Genomic DNA, 15,490 nt, shown 5'->3' with positions numbered 1-15,490 from the left:
CACTAACAGAAGACCAACCAAAGCCACTAGGGGCAAACAAGCTATCAATATAGTCGTGCATACCCGCTGGGGAGATGTTGTAACAGGTTTGATGACAAACTGTAGGAAAAAAAGTGTGTGGGCAGGTTACCCAGCACTGCCCTTGACAACAGGACTGGCAGGCAGGCAGGCAGTAGGACCCACCACAGGCTTCTGACCCACATGCCTGCAAAAGGACACCAGAGCAGACACAAACTGCTCACGCCTTGTTCCGTCCACTGAGGGGGCTGTTTTCTCCACCTCCAGCACAATGTGCTTCCTTGCCCGGACTGCTCCTACCCAGACCAGCCCCCTTCTCTTTCTTCAACTCTCAGGTAAGAAATCTCTTCCTTTAGGCAGCCTTCTCTGGCTGGTGACTCCTTCCTCTGCTCACCCACAATATCATGTGTTTCCACCGTTATTGCCTGGATTCTCAGAGTCCACAAAGCAAGAACCTCAACCAGCCACTTGCTTGTTCTATCTCCCAGGCCTTGTCGGCAGGCCTGGCCTGTAACCAAAAAAAAAAAAAAAAAACCAACCAAACCCATTGCCGTCGAGTCGATTCCGACTCATAGGACAGACTAGAACTGCCCTGTAGAGTTTCCAAGGAGCGCCTCGTGGATTTGAACTGTAGCCGTAGCACTTAACCACCACGCCTCCGGGGTTTCTCTTGGCCTGTAGGTGCTCCATAAAAACAGATTGAGGTGAGTTGGATTGGGGAGCACTGATTGTTAAACCACCTACCTTTGGAAAACCCAGCCAGGTACCAGTGCGTGGTGTTGGCAGCATAGACCCTAAGCACGGGCCTGGAAGGGTCCAACTCAGGTTTGGGCCCAAAAGTGTTAGAAGGCATGGGCAATACATCACAGAGTTACCAATGAACAGAGGAGGAGATAACAGCAGAGCAGGGACAGCAACATGGTTCCGAATGGAAAATGAGTGGAGTTTCAGCAACTGATCCAGCAGAGAGGACAAAACCACCCCCTAAATGCCTGCAGAGGGGACACTTACTAAGGAGTCAGTCCATCACCTCCCAGAACCCTGGCCAATCTCAGGACTTGGATGAACCAGATACCACAGAAAAAGGGGTTAATCATAGGGCCAAACACAGGGGGTTGGTTGAAAGCAGTGGGGTCTTCATATCTTCCCCGCACAGCAGAGTGGCTCTTACCACCCTCACCTATGCTCCCAAATCCTGTAGGTTTAACAATGTACTAGAAAAACAGAATCCAAGTGACCCCAGATTTGGGAAAACTAGGAACAGTGGAGGATGGGGGTAGGTAGAGCTAGAAGCAGAGAAATTAGTGAAGGTCTGCAAAGTGGATATTCAGACTGCAGCTTTCTTCCCCTACTTGCTCTCCAGAATGCAGAGAGATGAGATGATATTGTATTCGTGAAACAGGAATGGGATTTTATGAAAAAGAATAAAGAAAAGAAACAAATAGCAATCAAGATCCCTTGGAAATTAAAAGTACAATAGCTGAAGTAAATAAATTCAATAGATATGTTGAAAATAAACTCAAGGAAATATCTTGCAAAGCCAAATAGAAAGACAAAGTGATGGAACAGAAAGAAAAAAAAAGAAAATCTGAATGTTCATCTAAAACATCCAATATTTGATTAACACAGGTTCTACAACAAGAAGAAATTATCAAATCAACAGTATATGAAAATTTGCAACAGCTGAAAGACAGGAGTCTTCAGATTGAAAAGAGGTACCAAGAACCCAAAATAATGAATTGGAATTTCAGAAATAAATTTCACAGATAAAGAGAAGACTCTAAAAATTTCCAAAGGAAGAAACAGGTCACTATAAAGGATCAGGAAAAAAAATGGCCTTAGATTTTTCAACAGCTACCCTTGGGCTGCCATGAGTTGGAATTGACTTGATGGCAACTGGTTCTGGTTTTATACTGAAAAATCAGAAGACAGTAGAGAAATGTTTTCAAAATTCTGAAGGAAAATGATTGTCAACCTAGAACTCTCTCCTCAGTCAAACTTTCAATGAACAGTGTGTGCAGAATTACAATTTTTCAGACACAAAAGGACTTGAACATTTTCTTCTCATTTACCCTTTATCAGAAAGTTACCAAAATGAAGATATACACCAAGAAAAAGCAAGGCCTGGAGCTGAAGCGAGGTGGGGCCCAGAAAGAAAAATCTCCAGGGGAAAATATGGAACTGAAAAACAAAAGTCTTCAGATTAAAGGCAGGTACCAAGAATATTCGAAGGTTCCTGGAGGGTGCAGTAAGAATTAGAGGTGGTACAAAGGAAACTATGCCAAGGGGAAAAATGAGGCAATTATAACTTCAGATAAAACAAAGTTGAAGAGATAAAATACAATCATGATACAAACAACCTGACTCTGGGAAAATTGGAAGATGTCAAAAACGAAATGGAATGCTTGAAGATAGATACCCTAGGTATTAGTGAGCTAAAATGGATTGGTATTGGGCATTTTGAATAGGAGGACCATATGGTCTGTTTTGTCAGAAATGACAAATTAAAGAGGAATGGCATCACATGCATCATCAAAAAGAACATTTCAAAGTTTATCCTGAAGAACAACCCTGTCAGTGATAGGAAAATATCCATAAGCCTATAAGGAATGTCAGTTAATACAACTATTATTCAAATTTACACACCAACCACTAATGCCAAAAATGAAGAAACTGAAGATTTTAACCAACTTCTGCACTCTGAAATTAATCAAACATGCAAGCAAGATGCATTGATAATTACTGGTAATTGGAATGTGAAAGTTGGAAATAAAGAAGGATCAGTAGTTGGAAAAAATAGCCTTGATGACAGAAACAACACAAGAGATCACACAATAGAATTTTGCAAGACCAATGACCTATTCATTTGAAATACCTTTTTCAACAACATAAATGGCAACTATACATGTGGATGTTGCCAGATGGAATATACAGGAATAAAATCGACTACATCTGTGGAAAGAGATGGTGGAGAAGCTCACTATCATCACTCAGAACAACACCGGGGAGGACTGCAGAACAGACCATCAACTGCTTGTACGCAAGTTCAAGGTGAAGCTGAAGAAAATTAAAACAAGTCCACAAGAGCCAAAATATGACCTTCTGTATATCTCACCTGAATTTGGAGACCATCTCAAGAATAGTTTTGAGAATTGAACACTAATGACTGAAGACCAGACAAGCTGTGTGATGACATCAAGGAGATCATACACGAAGAAAGCAAAAGGTCATTAAAAGACAGGAAAGAAAGAAAAGACCAAAATGGATGTCAGAAGAGACGCTGATACTAGCTCTTAAAAAAAGTGTAGCGAAATGATGAAGTAAAGAAGCCGGACAGAAGATTTCAAAGGGCAGCTTGAGAAGACAAAATAAAGCATTATAATTAAATGTGCAATGACCTGGAGTTAGAAAACCAAATAGGAAGAACACATTTGGCATTTCTCAAGCTGAAAGAACTGGAAAAAAGAAAAAAAAAAAAAACTGAAGCCTTTGGTTGCAATACTGAAGGATCCTATCGGTAAAATATTGAAAGATGCAAGAAGCATCAAAAGACGGAAGGAATACGCAGAATCACTGTGTCGAAAAGAATCGGTCGACCTTCATCCATTTCAGGAGGTAGCATCTGATCAAGAATCAATGGTATTGAAGGAAGAAGTCCAAACTGCACTGAAGGCATTAGCAAAAAACAAGGCTCCAGGAGTTGAAGGAATACAATTGAGATGTTTCAACAAAGAGATGCAACGCTGGAAGGACTCACTCGTCTCTGCCAAAAAATTTGAAAGACAACTACCTGGCCAACCAACTAGAAGAGATCCAAATTTGTGCCCACTCCAAAGAAAGGTGATCCAGCAGAATGAGAGAATTACTGAACAAAATTAATATCACAAGTAAAATTTTGAAGATGATTCAAAAGCAGTTGCAGCAGTGTATCGACAGGGAGCTGCCAGAATTTCAAGCTTCAGAAGAGGACGTGGAATGAGGGGTATCACTGCTGACGTCAGATGGATCCTGGCTGAAAGCAGAGAATACCAGAAGGATGTTTACCTGTGTTTTATTGACTATGAAAAGGCATCTGATTGTGTGGATCATAACAAATTATGGATAACATTGCGAAGAATGGGAATTCCATAACACTTAACTGTGCTCATGTAGAACCTGTACATAGACCAAGAGGCAGTCGTTCAAACAGAACAAGAGAATACTGATTGGTTTAAAATCATGAAAGGTGTGCGTCAGGATTGTATCCCTTCACCATACTTATTCAATCTGTACGCTGAGCAAATAATCTAAGAACCTGCGTGTGTGAAGAATAACATGGCAGCAGGATTGGAAGAAGACTCATTAACAACCTGCAATATGCAGATAACACAACCTTGCTTGCCGAAAATGAAGATGACTTGAAGTACTCACTGATGAGGATCAAAGACTACAGCCTCCAGGAGGGATTATACCTCAACATAAAGAAAACAAAAATCCTCACTTCTACTGCTGGACCAATAAGAAACATCATGATAAACAGAGAAAAGACTGAAGTTGTCAAGGATTTCATTTTACTTGGATCCACAATCAACACCCATGGAAGCAGCAGTCAAGAAATCAAACAAGGTATTGCACTGGGCAAATCTGCTGCAAAAGACCTCTTTAAAGTGTTGAAAAGCAAAGATCTCACTTCAAGGACAAGTTGCTCCTGACCCAACCCATGGTATTTTCAATTGCCTCATTTGCATGTGAAATCTGGACAATGAATAAAGAAGACCAAAGAAGAATTGAAGCCTTTGAATTACGGTGTAGGCGAAGAATATTGACTGCCAGAAGAACAAACCAATCTGTCTTGGAAGAAGTACAGCCAGAATACTCCTTAGAAGCAAGGGAGGCGAGACTTCGTCTCATTTACTTTGGACATGTGATCAGGAGGGACCAGTCTCTGGAGAAAAACATCATGCTTGGTAGAGTGTCAGTGAAAAAGAGGAACAATGGGTTCAAACATAGCAACGAATGTGAGGATGGTGTAGGACCGTGCAGTGTTTTGTTCTGTTGTGCTTAGGGTCACTACGGGTTGGAACCAACTAGATGGCATCTAACAACAATAATATGATATTGAATATTGACATACCCAAAAGCCATGATAACTATGTTGGTAGGATGAGTGGTATGGGAAGGAGAAATGTATTTATGGGGTGGGTAATAAGAAAGCAGGATGCTCATCTACCATACTGAAAAAAAAAAGCAAAAATCAGTTGCTGTCGAGTTAATTCCAACTCATAGCAACCCTACAGGACAGAGTGAACTGCCCCGGAGGGTTTCCAAAGAGTGGCTGGTGAATTCAAACTGAACTTTTGGTTAGCAGTCAAGGTCTTAACCACTAGGCCACTGGGGCCATTCTACCATAATAGATAATGCAAAAGATCAAATTGAGAAGTAGCAGGAAAAGTAAGCATATTGGTTTTAAATATGGATCTCTGGCTGAAAAAAAAAGAAAAAACCAAACAGCTAAAAGTAGTTGCTTCTGGGGACTAGGAACGGGAACTGAGGAGAGACGGGGAGCATATTGACAGTTTTTTTTGCAAGTGTTTTAGCACTACTTGACTTTTTGAACTACGCCCATGTATTGCTTTGGGAAAAAATTAAAATTAATTTTAACTTTTAATTTTTTTTTAGTTAAAATTTACGAACAAAAAGAAACACCTCGGCATATTAATCAATGGTTTTGTTTCTTATGATGTAAATATTCCCACCATAGCTGATTTCAAGCTACCACCATGATATCACTGGATGTGGAGGTAGGAAGAGATGTACACAATTAGCTCTTGAAGGCCACACGGGCTCCAGCACCATCACTGCCTTTGGGCTTGTCTAGTCTTTTTTTTTTTTTTTTTTAAGTCTTATCAGCCCCACGCTTCCCAATACACCCAGGATTCAGGAGAGATCTGAATATCCCTTCCAAAGAGCCAGAAGCCCACAGTGGTATGCAGCAGCAGTAGAGGTCATTGCTGAGGGTGTAGACGGGGTTCCCTTCCCCTTCCCACCTGCCGTCACTCCCACCTCCAGGAGAAGTACCTGTTCATTGGTGACCCCAGGGCGCAGGGTCCCATGCTTGTAGTCCTCCAGCAGCTGCACAGCCTCTCTGAGACGTCTCTGCAGGAGAAAGGAAAGCGACATTGAGGGGCACAGATCCAGGGCTTCTTTCCTTTGTAGGGCTGCATTAGTAATAATCAAGTATTACAGTGTCTCATGGACAAGGTCTCATGCAACACAAACGAAACAATAAAGAAGGATACAAACTAAATGTCCTTCTGTAGGAAAATGGCTAACCAACAGTGGCCTGGTAACACTATGAAACACTATTTGCCAGTTTAAAAAGTGAAGTAGATCTGCATATGACCCTGTGGCTGTATCTCTAAGATGTAGAGAGAAAGCAAATTGCAGAGCAGTGTGACGTCATTCATTGTACCAAACAAACAAAGCTCACACACATATAAAATAATATTTTCTATAAGAATACTTACATATGTAAACCCCTGAAGAAAAGCTCTGGAAGGAGACCCACCCAACTGGTAAAATATGTTACTTCCAAACCAAAAACCAAACCCACTGCCGTGGAGTCAATACCGACTCACAGCGACCCTATAGGATAGAGTAGAACTGCCCCATAGAGTTTCCAAGGAGCGCCTGACGGATGTGAACTGCCGACCTCTTGGTTGGCAGCCGTAGCACTTAACCACTACACCGCCAATGTTACCTCAGATAGGGATAAAAAGGGCCCAGAATTGTCAGAAGAAACTTTAATCTTAATAGTAATATTGAAAGTTTTTATAAAGAGGATATATTTTTGTAATACTTATACAATCTCTTTTAAAAAACATTATATAAATACTAGTGGAGATGGTTAAGAGCTCGGCTGCTATTTAAAAGGCCAGCAGTTCGAATCCACCAGCTGCTCCTTGGAAACCCTATGGGGCAGTTCTACTCTCTCCTATAGGGTCGCTATGAGTTGGAATCGACTCGACAGCAACAGGTTTGGTTTTGGTTGGTTTAGCGGAGATTTACATATTAAAATACATATGGCTACAGTGACCGATGGGGAGGGAGAGGGAAAAAAAGCTAATAGAATTGTATGATTTTTTCAAACTTAAAAACGACAGAGACAGCAACAGTGACAGAAGACAATCTTTGTCCACCTAAAGGCCTGTGTAAGAATGTTCATAGCAGCACTATTCACAATAGCCCAAAACTGGAAGCAACTCAATTGTTAACCAATAGGAAATGGGTAAGTGAAAAGTAGTCTGCACGCACGATGGAATACTATGCAGTAATTAAAAAAGCAAACTATGAATGCATGTAACAACGTGGATGGATCTCCCAGACATAATGTGGCTGGTTGTATTTTCCAAAGATGGTTGCCCCAATAACTCCCATCCCCCATGCTCTTTTAGAACCTTCCCACACCCCCATCCAGAGTGGAATCTATGTCCCCACCCCCTGACCCTAGGCAGGCCTTTGTGACTACCTCAACCAACAGAGGGCAGAAATGATGCAATGTGGCTTCTTAGGCTCAGTCATCAAAATGCCTTGCACTTCCACCTTGTTCTCTTGGGATGCCTGTTCCAGCCATCATACTGGAAGGAAGCCCAAGACCCATGCAGCTATGAACTGAGGCCCCTGGCCCACAGCTCCAGCTGAGCCTAGGCTGCACAAGCTTGCCCAACATGTGAGTGAGCCATCTGAAATGGATCTTCCAGCCCCCAGTCAAGCTGCCCTCACTGATTCCAAATGGAGCAGAGACAAACCAAACCCTCTGAGCCCTGCCCAAATTGAAGATCAATGAGCAAAATAATGAATTGTTGATGTTTTAAGCCACTAGATTTTGGAGTGACAGACAGCTAATACACATAATAATGAGTGAGAGAAACTAGACACAAGAGAGCATGCATAAAGTTCAAAGGGATGCAAAACTAACCTATGGAAGTAGAGACCATTATAAGTGTTACCTTTGGAGGGAGGTACTGACTTGGAAAGGGCAAGAAGGAACCCTCTGGAATGACAGAAATGTTTGATATCTTTATCCGAGTGGTGGTTACATAGATATAAACATACATAAAAACTTACGTAGCTATACACTTAAGGTTTTACATGTATGTTTTATTATATGAATGTTGTGCTAGATGTATGCATATACATATATGAAGTCCCTGGGAGGTACAAACAGGTAACATATTCAGCTGCTAACCAAATGGTTGGTGGTTTGAGTCCACCCAGAGGTGCCTGGGAAGAAAGGACTGGCAATCTACTTCCCAAAAACCAGCCATTGAAAACCCTGTGGAGCACAGCGCTACTCTGACACACATGGAGTCGACATGAATCGGAGGCAACTCAACGGCAACTGGTTTATGTTGTACCTCAGAAAAATTAACAACAGACAATGGTGATAGAAGGCAGCCTGTGTCAAGGGCCAGATGAGGGGCCCAGACATCACGAATGCCCACTGTGAGGGGGAAACCCAGTGGCGCTACCCTCCTCCCTTTTGTCTGAGGGACATACCTGGCTGGGGACAGGAGTGCAGAGAGACCTCAACGTAAGCCCCTTGGTCTAAAAAAAAGGAGCAGCACCAGGATGGGTGCCCTAGTGGGGCAGACTGGGGCTTTGCTAAGCTGGCTGACCGGGTGGTTGCATGGGAAGAGAAATGAACAGCTGCCTCCTAGGCTCTAACAGCAGGAATAACCATCCACCCAGACAAGCCAGCCAGTCTGCCCTCGATCCTTCAGGCCTGTGTGTGAAGTACCTGTGTCTGGCACTGATATAACCCAGAGCTGCCAATAGTTGAACCATTGGCAGACAAGGGGTCAGGAAAAGGTAGCCTGAATGCTAAAAAGTACTGAACTTCCCCTCCTTAAAAGTATGGACATCAATTCTTAGATTACAAAAAGTCCCTTCTCAGAATCTGTTTCCAAAGTGGAGATGTCTTTGTGAGTTTTTTTCCCCCCAATTATATAAGTAATCCATGTTGTTTAGAGAAAATGTCACCAAAAAAAGAAAATCACAAAACCTAATTTTAAATCACCTGTAATCACAACACTGAGATAATCATGCAAGAGTGAGGTTGGTTTTCCTTCTAGACTTAATACATTTGTTTTTCAACAAAAATGGTATCATATTGATCGTTTTAACTTGCTTATGGTTGCATGGGTAGTAACTAAGTAAGAAATTCGGTATCTGAACCCAGAGTTCAGTCAAACTCTTGCTTTGCCCATCCTCTATACACACACCCAACAGCCTCAAGGCCTCCTGGTGATACTGCAAGCTCCCCACCGAAGCCCAGTTCCTCCGCTGTCGCAGGCCCTGCTGGCCTGCAAATTAATGCTCCACTTTCCAACACTGAGTGGTGAATGGCCCCGTGTTCTCATTAGTTTTCCCACTTACAGGATTCTCCTGAGTTCCTATAACAACCTGGCCAGATTCCATCTCATTTGACATGGTCATCAATGGGAGCCCTCCTGCCAAAAGAATAAGTTCCAAAGAGCCGTGAGCTTGGCAAAAGACATGGACTGAAAGAGAACTAAATCCAAAGTTCCTGAAGACAAGGCCGAAAGTTCAGGATTGAAGGAAGCTAGAGTGTGTTTCTCTGCCGCTGGGGGCTGGCTATAGGCTGGCCTTAAAAAAAAATTGCCACAGAGACGATTCCTACTTATGGCGACCTCGATATGTTACAGAGTGGAACTGCTCCACAGCGTTTTCTTGGCTGTAACTTTCAGAGGAGCAGATCATCAGGCTTTATCTTCCACGGAGCCACTGGATGGTTTCAAACCGCCAACCTTTAGGTTAGCAGTCGAACACAAACCACTTGCACCACCCAAGGGCCTACAGGCTGGCCTTGGGCCTTACTAACTTTCAACCAGAGCCCCTACTGGGGCTGGAGCCCCAGGCCCTGTGGGACAGTCAAGACCCTAAGCCACTGGTCACGAGGGATGCCTGACAGCTGGCTGTTCTGGGGGCTGGAAGAGCCTCCCTGCTTTAAGCCCTCCTTTCACTCTGCTGTACTGTGAGACTTGGCAGAAGGGCCTGGGTATTGGAGGGGTGGGAAAAGCCTGGGAGGTTGGTGGCAGGGTGAACTCTGAAGGAAGTCTTTTCAACCAGGAAAAAGCAGGCAGCAGCAGCCCTGAATGCAAAGAACTTTGAGGGGCCCTGTGGGCCCACAGACAAGGCTGTGGCCCCTCTCCGGAGCCCTAGCAAGAGGTGGAGGGGAACACCCCAAGCTGCCACTTCCCAAACTCCATCTCCTTCACCAGCCTGCCTGCCTACTGCCTGCCTGTCAGTCAGAAAGTGTCTCTGTGAGGGTCGCTCCTTGTCTGGTCCCCAGGAGGTCCCTCTGGAAACACACGCACCTGGGAGAGGTCTTCTCCAGTGGCAGATGGTTGAGCAGAGGAGAGTCTGCCCCTCCAGGCCTGCCCCCAAGTCCCTGAGGGGGAAGAGGGAGGAAGCAAAGGGGCAGTCTTGGAGTGTTAGAGTGGTAGCCAGAGACTACAGGATATCAGGATGGCTGGGAGAAGAGAGAGAGACACAGAAAGGAAAGGGCACGTAAAGAAAAGTTGGCGACAGAATCATCAGAAGCAAAACTAATCTTTTCTAGAGGCGTGGGAAGAGCACCACAACCCACCCCCAAACTAAATGCAGACGGTTACTCTTTGGCTAACAGCGATGTCCAAATGATTTAAATATACTATTATATTTAATTTATTATAATCAAATTTAATATATTAAACATGAGATGGCAGTGGTAACACCACATGAGATAAGACAGAGGCCAGGAGGTAAACAGCACCCGAAAACATTTCACACTCCCACCTTCTGGCAAAATGAACCACCACCCTCTGGGTCCTGCCTACATGTTCCCACCTCCTGACCTTGCCATACAGTTCCCTTCCCCAGGACATTCTTCCTCCCCATAGTCTACAACAATCCCTGGCTCCCTACTCCTCCAGTGAGAACCCTAGCTCTCAACATCAGTACGATTATTTACTAACTCTATCCTACCAAAAAAACCCAAACTCATTGCCATCGAGTTGATTCTGACTTATAGCGACTCTATCCTACAGTACATCCCAAATAGTTTCAGATTACTACACCAATACTAGTATGTACTAAGTTGTTATTATTAACACTATTCCAATTAGTATGAAAATCTGTCACTCATCCATTTCCTTAAATAATTATTGAATTCAGAAGAGCAAATTCCTTTCATCTTCCATCCATAACTAGAAGTAACTTACCCATACATCTATGGCCAACTGATCTTCAACAAGGGTGCCAAGCCCATTCAATGGGGAAAGAATACTGTCTTCAACAAACGGTGCTGAGACAAATGCATCTCCACACGCAAAAGAATGAAGTCGGGCCCATACCTCAGGCCACATAGAAAAATTAACTCAAAATGGATCAATGACCTAAATGTAAGAACTAAAACCATAAAACTCTTAGAATAACACGTACAGGTAAAGCTTCAGGACTTAGATTCTTACAATGGATTCTTAGATGTGACACCAAAAACACCAGCACAAAAGAAAAAATAATAATAAATTGGACTTCATAAAAAAAAAAAAGTACATCAAAGGGCTTTTTCAAGAAAGTGAAGACAGAACTTACAGAATGGGAGAAAATATCTGGAAATCATATATATTATAAAAAAAACTCTTCCAACTCAACAACAAAAAGACAACCTAATTTTAAAACGGGTAAAGCAAGATTAGGAAACTTAGGGGCAGTGAATTTATGTGAATGAGGGAGAAACAACTCAAAAAAGGAGGGTGAAAATGGTTGCACAACTCAAAAAATGTAATCAGTGTCACTGAATTGTACATGTAGAAATTGTTGAATTAGTGTATGTTCCGCTGCGTATATTCTCAACAACGAAAATAAGTAATAAATTTAAAAAATGGGCAAAGGACTTGAATAGACATTTCTCCAAAGAAGATATACAAATGGCCAATAAGCACATGAAAAGATGCTCAACATCATTAGTCATTGTTGTTAGGTGCCCTCAAGTCGATTCCAACCCCTGGCGACCCAATGTGACAGAGTAGAACTGCCCCATACGGTTTTCTTGTCTGTAATCTCTACAGCAACAGATCACCAAGTCTTTCTTCCATGGGGCCGCGGGGTGAGTTTGAACTGCAAACTTTTCAGTTAGCAGTCAAGCTCCTAATGGTTGGAGCCATCAGGGCTCCATCACTAGTCAACAGGGAAATGCAAATCAAAGCCACAATAAAAAAACCACTTCACACCCACTAGGATGGCTATTATCAAGAAAATGGAAAATAACAAGTGTGGGTGCTGAGAAATTGGAACCCTCACGTATGGCTGGTAGAAATGTAAAATGCTGCGGCCACTGTAAAAAACAGCTTGGCAGTTCCTCAAAAAGTTAAACATAGTATTACCATAAAAAAAAACAAAAACCAAACTCAGTGCTGTTGAGTCGATTCCAACTCATAGTGACCCTACTGGACAGAGCAGAACTGTCCCATAGAGTTTCCAAGGAGCGCCTGGCAGATCTGAACTGCTAACCCTTTGGTTAGCAGCCATAGCACTTAACCACTACGCCACCAGGGTTTCCTAGGATTACCATATGACCTAACAATTCCATTCCTCAGCATATACCCAAAAGAACTGAAAGCAGGGACTCAAACAGATACTCATATACCAACGTTCACTGTAGCATGATTAACAATAGCCCAAAAAGTGGAAACAACCCAAGTGTCCATCAACAGACAAATGGATAAACAAAATGTGGTACAGCCATACAATGGAATACTACTAAGCCATAAAAAGAAATGAAGTTCTGATACACGCTACAACATGGATGAACCTTGAAAATATGCTCAGTGAAGTAAGTCACACACAAAAAGGACCAATACTGCATGATCCCACTTGTATGGCATATGAAGAATAGGCAAATGTATAGACATAGAAGTTTATTAGTGGTTACTAGGGGCTGTGGAGGGGGAGGGAAATGGGGAGTTATTGCTTCAGGGGCACTAAGTTTCTGTTTGGGGTGACGAAAAACATCTGTAAATGAATAGTGGTGATGGCTGCACAACACAGTGAATGTAATCAACATCACAGAAGTGTACACTTAAAAATGGTTAAAAGGGCAAATGTTTTGTTATATAGGTATTCCCAGCTTTTTGAAAGTTTGCTTTATGCCACTTCGCTTTTTGTGTGTGTGTGTGTGTACTTTAGATGAAGGTTTACAGAGCAAATTAGTTTCTCTTTAAACAATTAATACACATATTGTTTCGTGACACTGGTTGCCAGCCCCGCAACATGTCAACACTCTCCCCTTCTCAACCTTGGGTTCCCCTTTTCCATTTGTCCAGTTTTCCTGTCCCCTCCTGCCTTCTTGTCCTTGCCGCTGGCCTAGCGTGCTCATTTAGTCTCATATACATGGTTGAGCTACGTGTATTATTGTTTTACGGGCCTGTCTAATCTTTGGCTGAAGGGGGAACCTCAGGAGTGACTTCAGTACTGAGTTAAAAGGGTGTCCGAAGGCCATTCTCTGGGCCTCTCCAGTGTCTGTCAGAAGAGTTAGTCTGGTCTTTGTGAGTTTGAATTTTGTTCTACATTTTTCTCCTGCTCTGCCCAGGACCCTCTGTTGCAATCCTTGTCAGAACAGTCAGTAATGGTAGCCAAGCACCACCTAGTTGGTGGAGGCTGTGGTAGTTGTGGTACATTAGACATTTGGACTAATCTTCCTCATGTGTCTTTGGTTTTCTTCATTCTGTCTTGCTCCAGATGGGGTGGGACCTGTGGAATATCTTAGATGGCCGCCCACAAGCTTTTAAGACCCCAGGCGCTACTCACCAAAATAGGATATAGAACATTTTTTTAATAAACTATGTTATGCCAATTGAGCTAGATGTCCCCTGAGATCATGGTCCCCAGCCCTCGGCCCAGTAATTCGATCCCTCAAGGAGTTTGGATGTGTCTATGAAGCTTGCATGACCTTGCCTTGCTTAAGTTGTGCTGACTTCCCCTGTTTTGTGTACTCTTACCCTTCACCAGTTACCACTTACCTATTGTCTAGTTAGTACGCCACTTTGCTTTTTCGAAAACCTACATTAGTACCTGTTTTCACTAATCAAAAGAAATCCGAAGAGGATTTTCACTTTTACGATAAAAGGCGAAAAGCAGAAATAGTGTTCAGCATTTGCTTTGCAGCAAGCCGTTAATTAAAAAGGCAGCATGCACCCCGAGCAGTGAGAGTGGCATTGCCAAGCTCTTTCCCCAGGAGCTACACTCAGCATCTCAGCTTTTACTACATGTTAGTGTTGTTTTAGGTTTCATGTGTCATTTGGTATGATTTGGCAGGTTATTTTTTGGATCTGGGAATGCTCAAAAATTTCCCCATATAAATTAATGGTAATCGCTTCTTTGCTTTACACCATTTTAGCTTACAAAAGGTTTCATAGGAACGCTGTACTTTTGGATAGTGGGGGAAACCTGTATATATTTTGCCAAAATAAATTAAAAAAAAAATGTAACTTTGATGTCAGCTGGTACAGCTTTGCCCCTCAGAAATCTAGATATTAATTCCACAGCCTATGTGAAAGGCCAAACCCTTCTCCTCGGGGGTTCTGCAAGCTCCTGCTGGTTTCCTTCCTCAGGCTAGATTCTGCACGCACTGCACTGTGGACAGAGACTCACACCCTTCAAGATCCCCCCAAAAATGTATTCTCGTAGAAATTTCATGAACCAGGCAGACTTTACCGACAAATCCCCAGGAATGATGATGGAGGGGATAGTATTGCAACACTGCAACTTTCTCAAGCACAGGGGACATCACCCATCTCCAAAGGGCCCCCAGTCCAGTTCCCATTGTGGGATTTCTTTTACTGTCCTTACAGCTTACCCCAGTTTCTTGTGCTCCATCCCACTGTTTTTCCTTTTTTTTTTTTTTCCTTCTCTCTCCTCTCTCCTTTTAGAATCAAAAAGCACAATTCTTCCCCCTCTGCCAAGCAGAGCAACCTCCTCCCTCCTCTGAGATCCTGTTCAAAGCATTCTTAGAACAAAGACAGCCTTCTTCTTAAGGGAAATTATGGTGAATAAAATTTTCTCCACCTCATTACACATACAAGGGTTGGAATCTTTTTAAAGCTGGATCAGTTATAAATGGCAAACAAGTAGCTGCAGAACTTCCTTAAGATGAGTCTATCTATTGAGTCAGCTACTGCCCCTCAGAACCCGGTCACCATATGTATGGCTCAGCTGTTCAGGATCTTTCCAGCTCAGGAAACCAGCTCCAGAGCCACTCCCTCAAGTCCGCCATTATCCTCCCACCCTCCCAGACAAGGAGCCCTGGTGGTGCAGTGGTTAAGGGCTCGGCTGCTAACTAAAAGGTTGGCAGTTTGAATCTACCATCTGCTCATTGGAAACCCTATGGGGAAGTTCCACCCTGGGTTGCTATGAGTTGGGATCAACTTCA

The 15,490-nt window shown here is 42.9% G+C and overlaps 1 protein-coding gene across 4 annotated transcripts in view; it reads right to left on the bottom strand.

Annotated features, from left to right (window-relative positions):
* SFXN5 (sideroflexin 5) overlaps positions 1 to 15,490 on the bottom strand; it is a 164,522-nt gene that overhangs the window by 129,176 nt on the left and 19,856 nt on the right. For all 4 annotated transcript variants that reach the window (XM_049856851.1, XM_049856853.1, XM_049856852.1 and 1 more), the window contains one exon: positions 6,076 to 6,153. In XM_049856851.1, coding sequence (XP_049712808.1) covers positions 6,076 to 6,153 — 78 coding nt within the window. The remainder of the gene's footprint in view (positions 1 to 6,075; positions 6,154 to 15,490) is intronic.

This window comes from Elephas maximus, chromosome 17 (genome assembly GCF_024166365.1).
Source record: "Elephas maximus indicus isolate mEleMax1 chromosome 17, mEleMax1 primary haplotype, whole genome shotgun sequence".
Lineage (NCBI taxonomy): Eukaryota > Metazoa > Chordata > Mammalia > Proboscidea > Elephantidae > Elephas > Elephas maximus.
The sequence above is the reverse complement of the archived record's forward strand: the minus strand, read 5'-3'. Positions and strand labels throughout refer to the sequence as shown.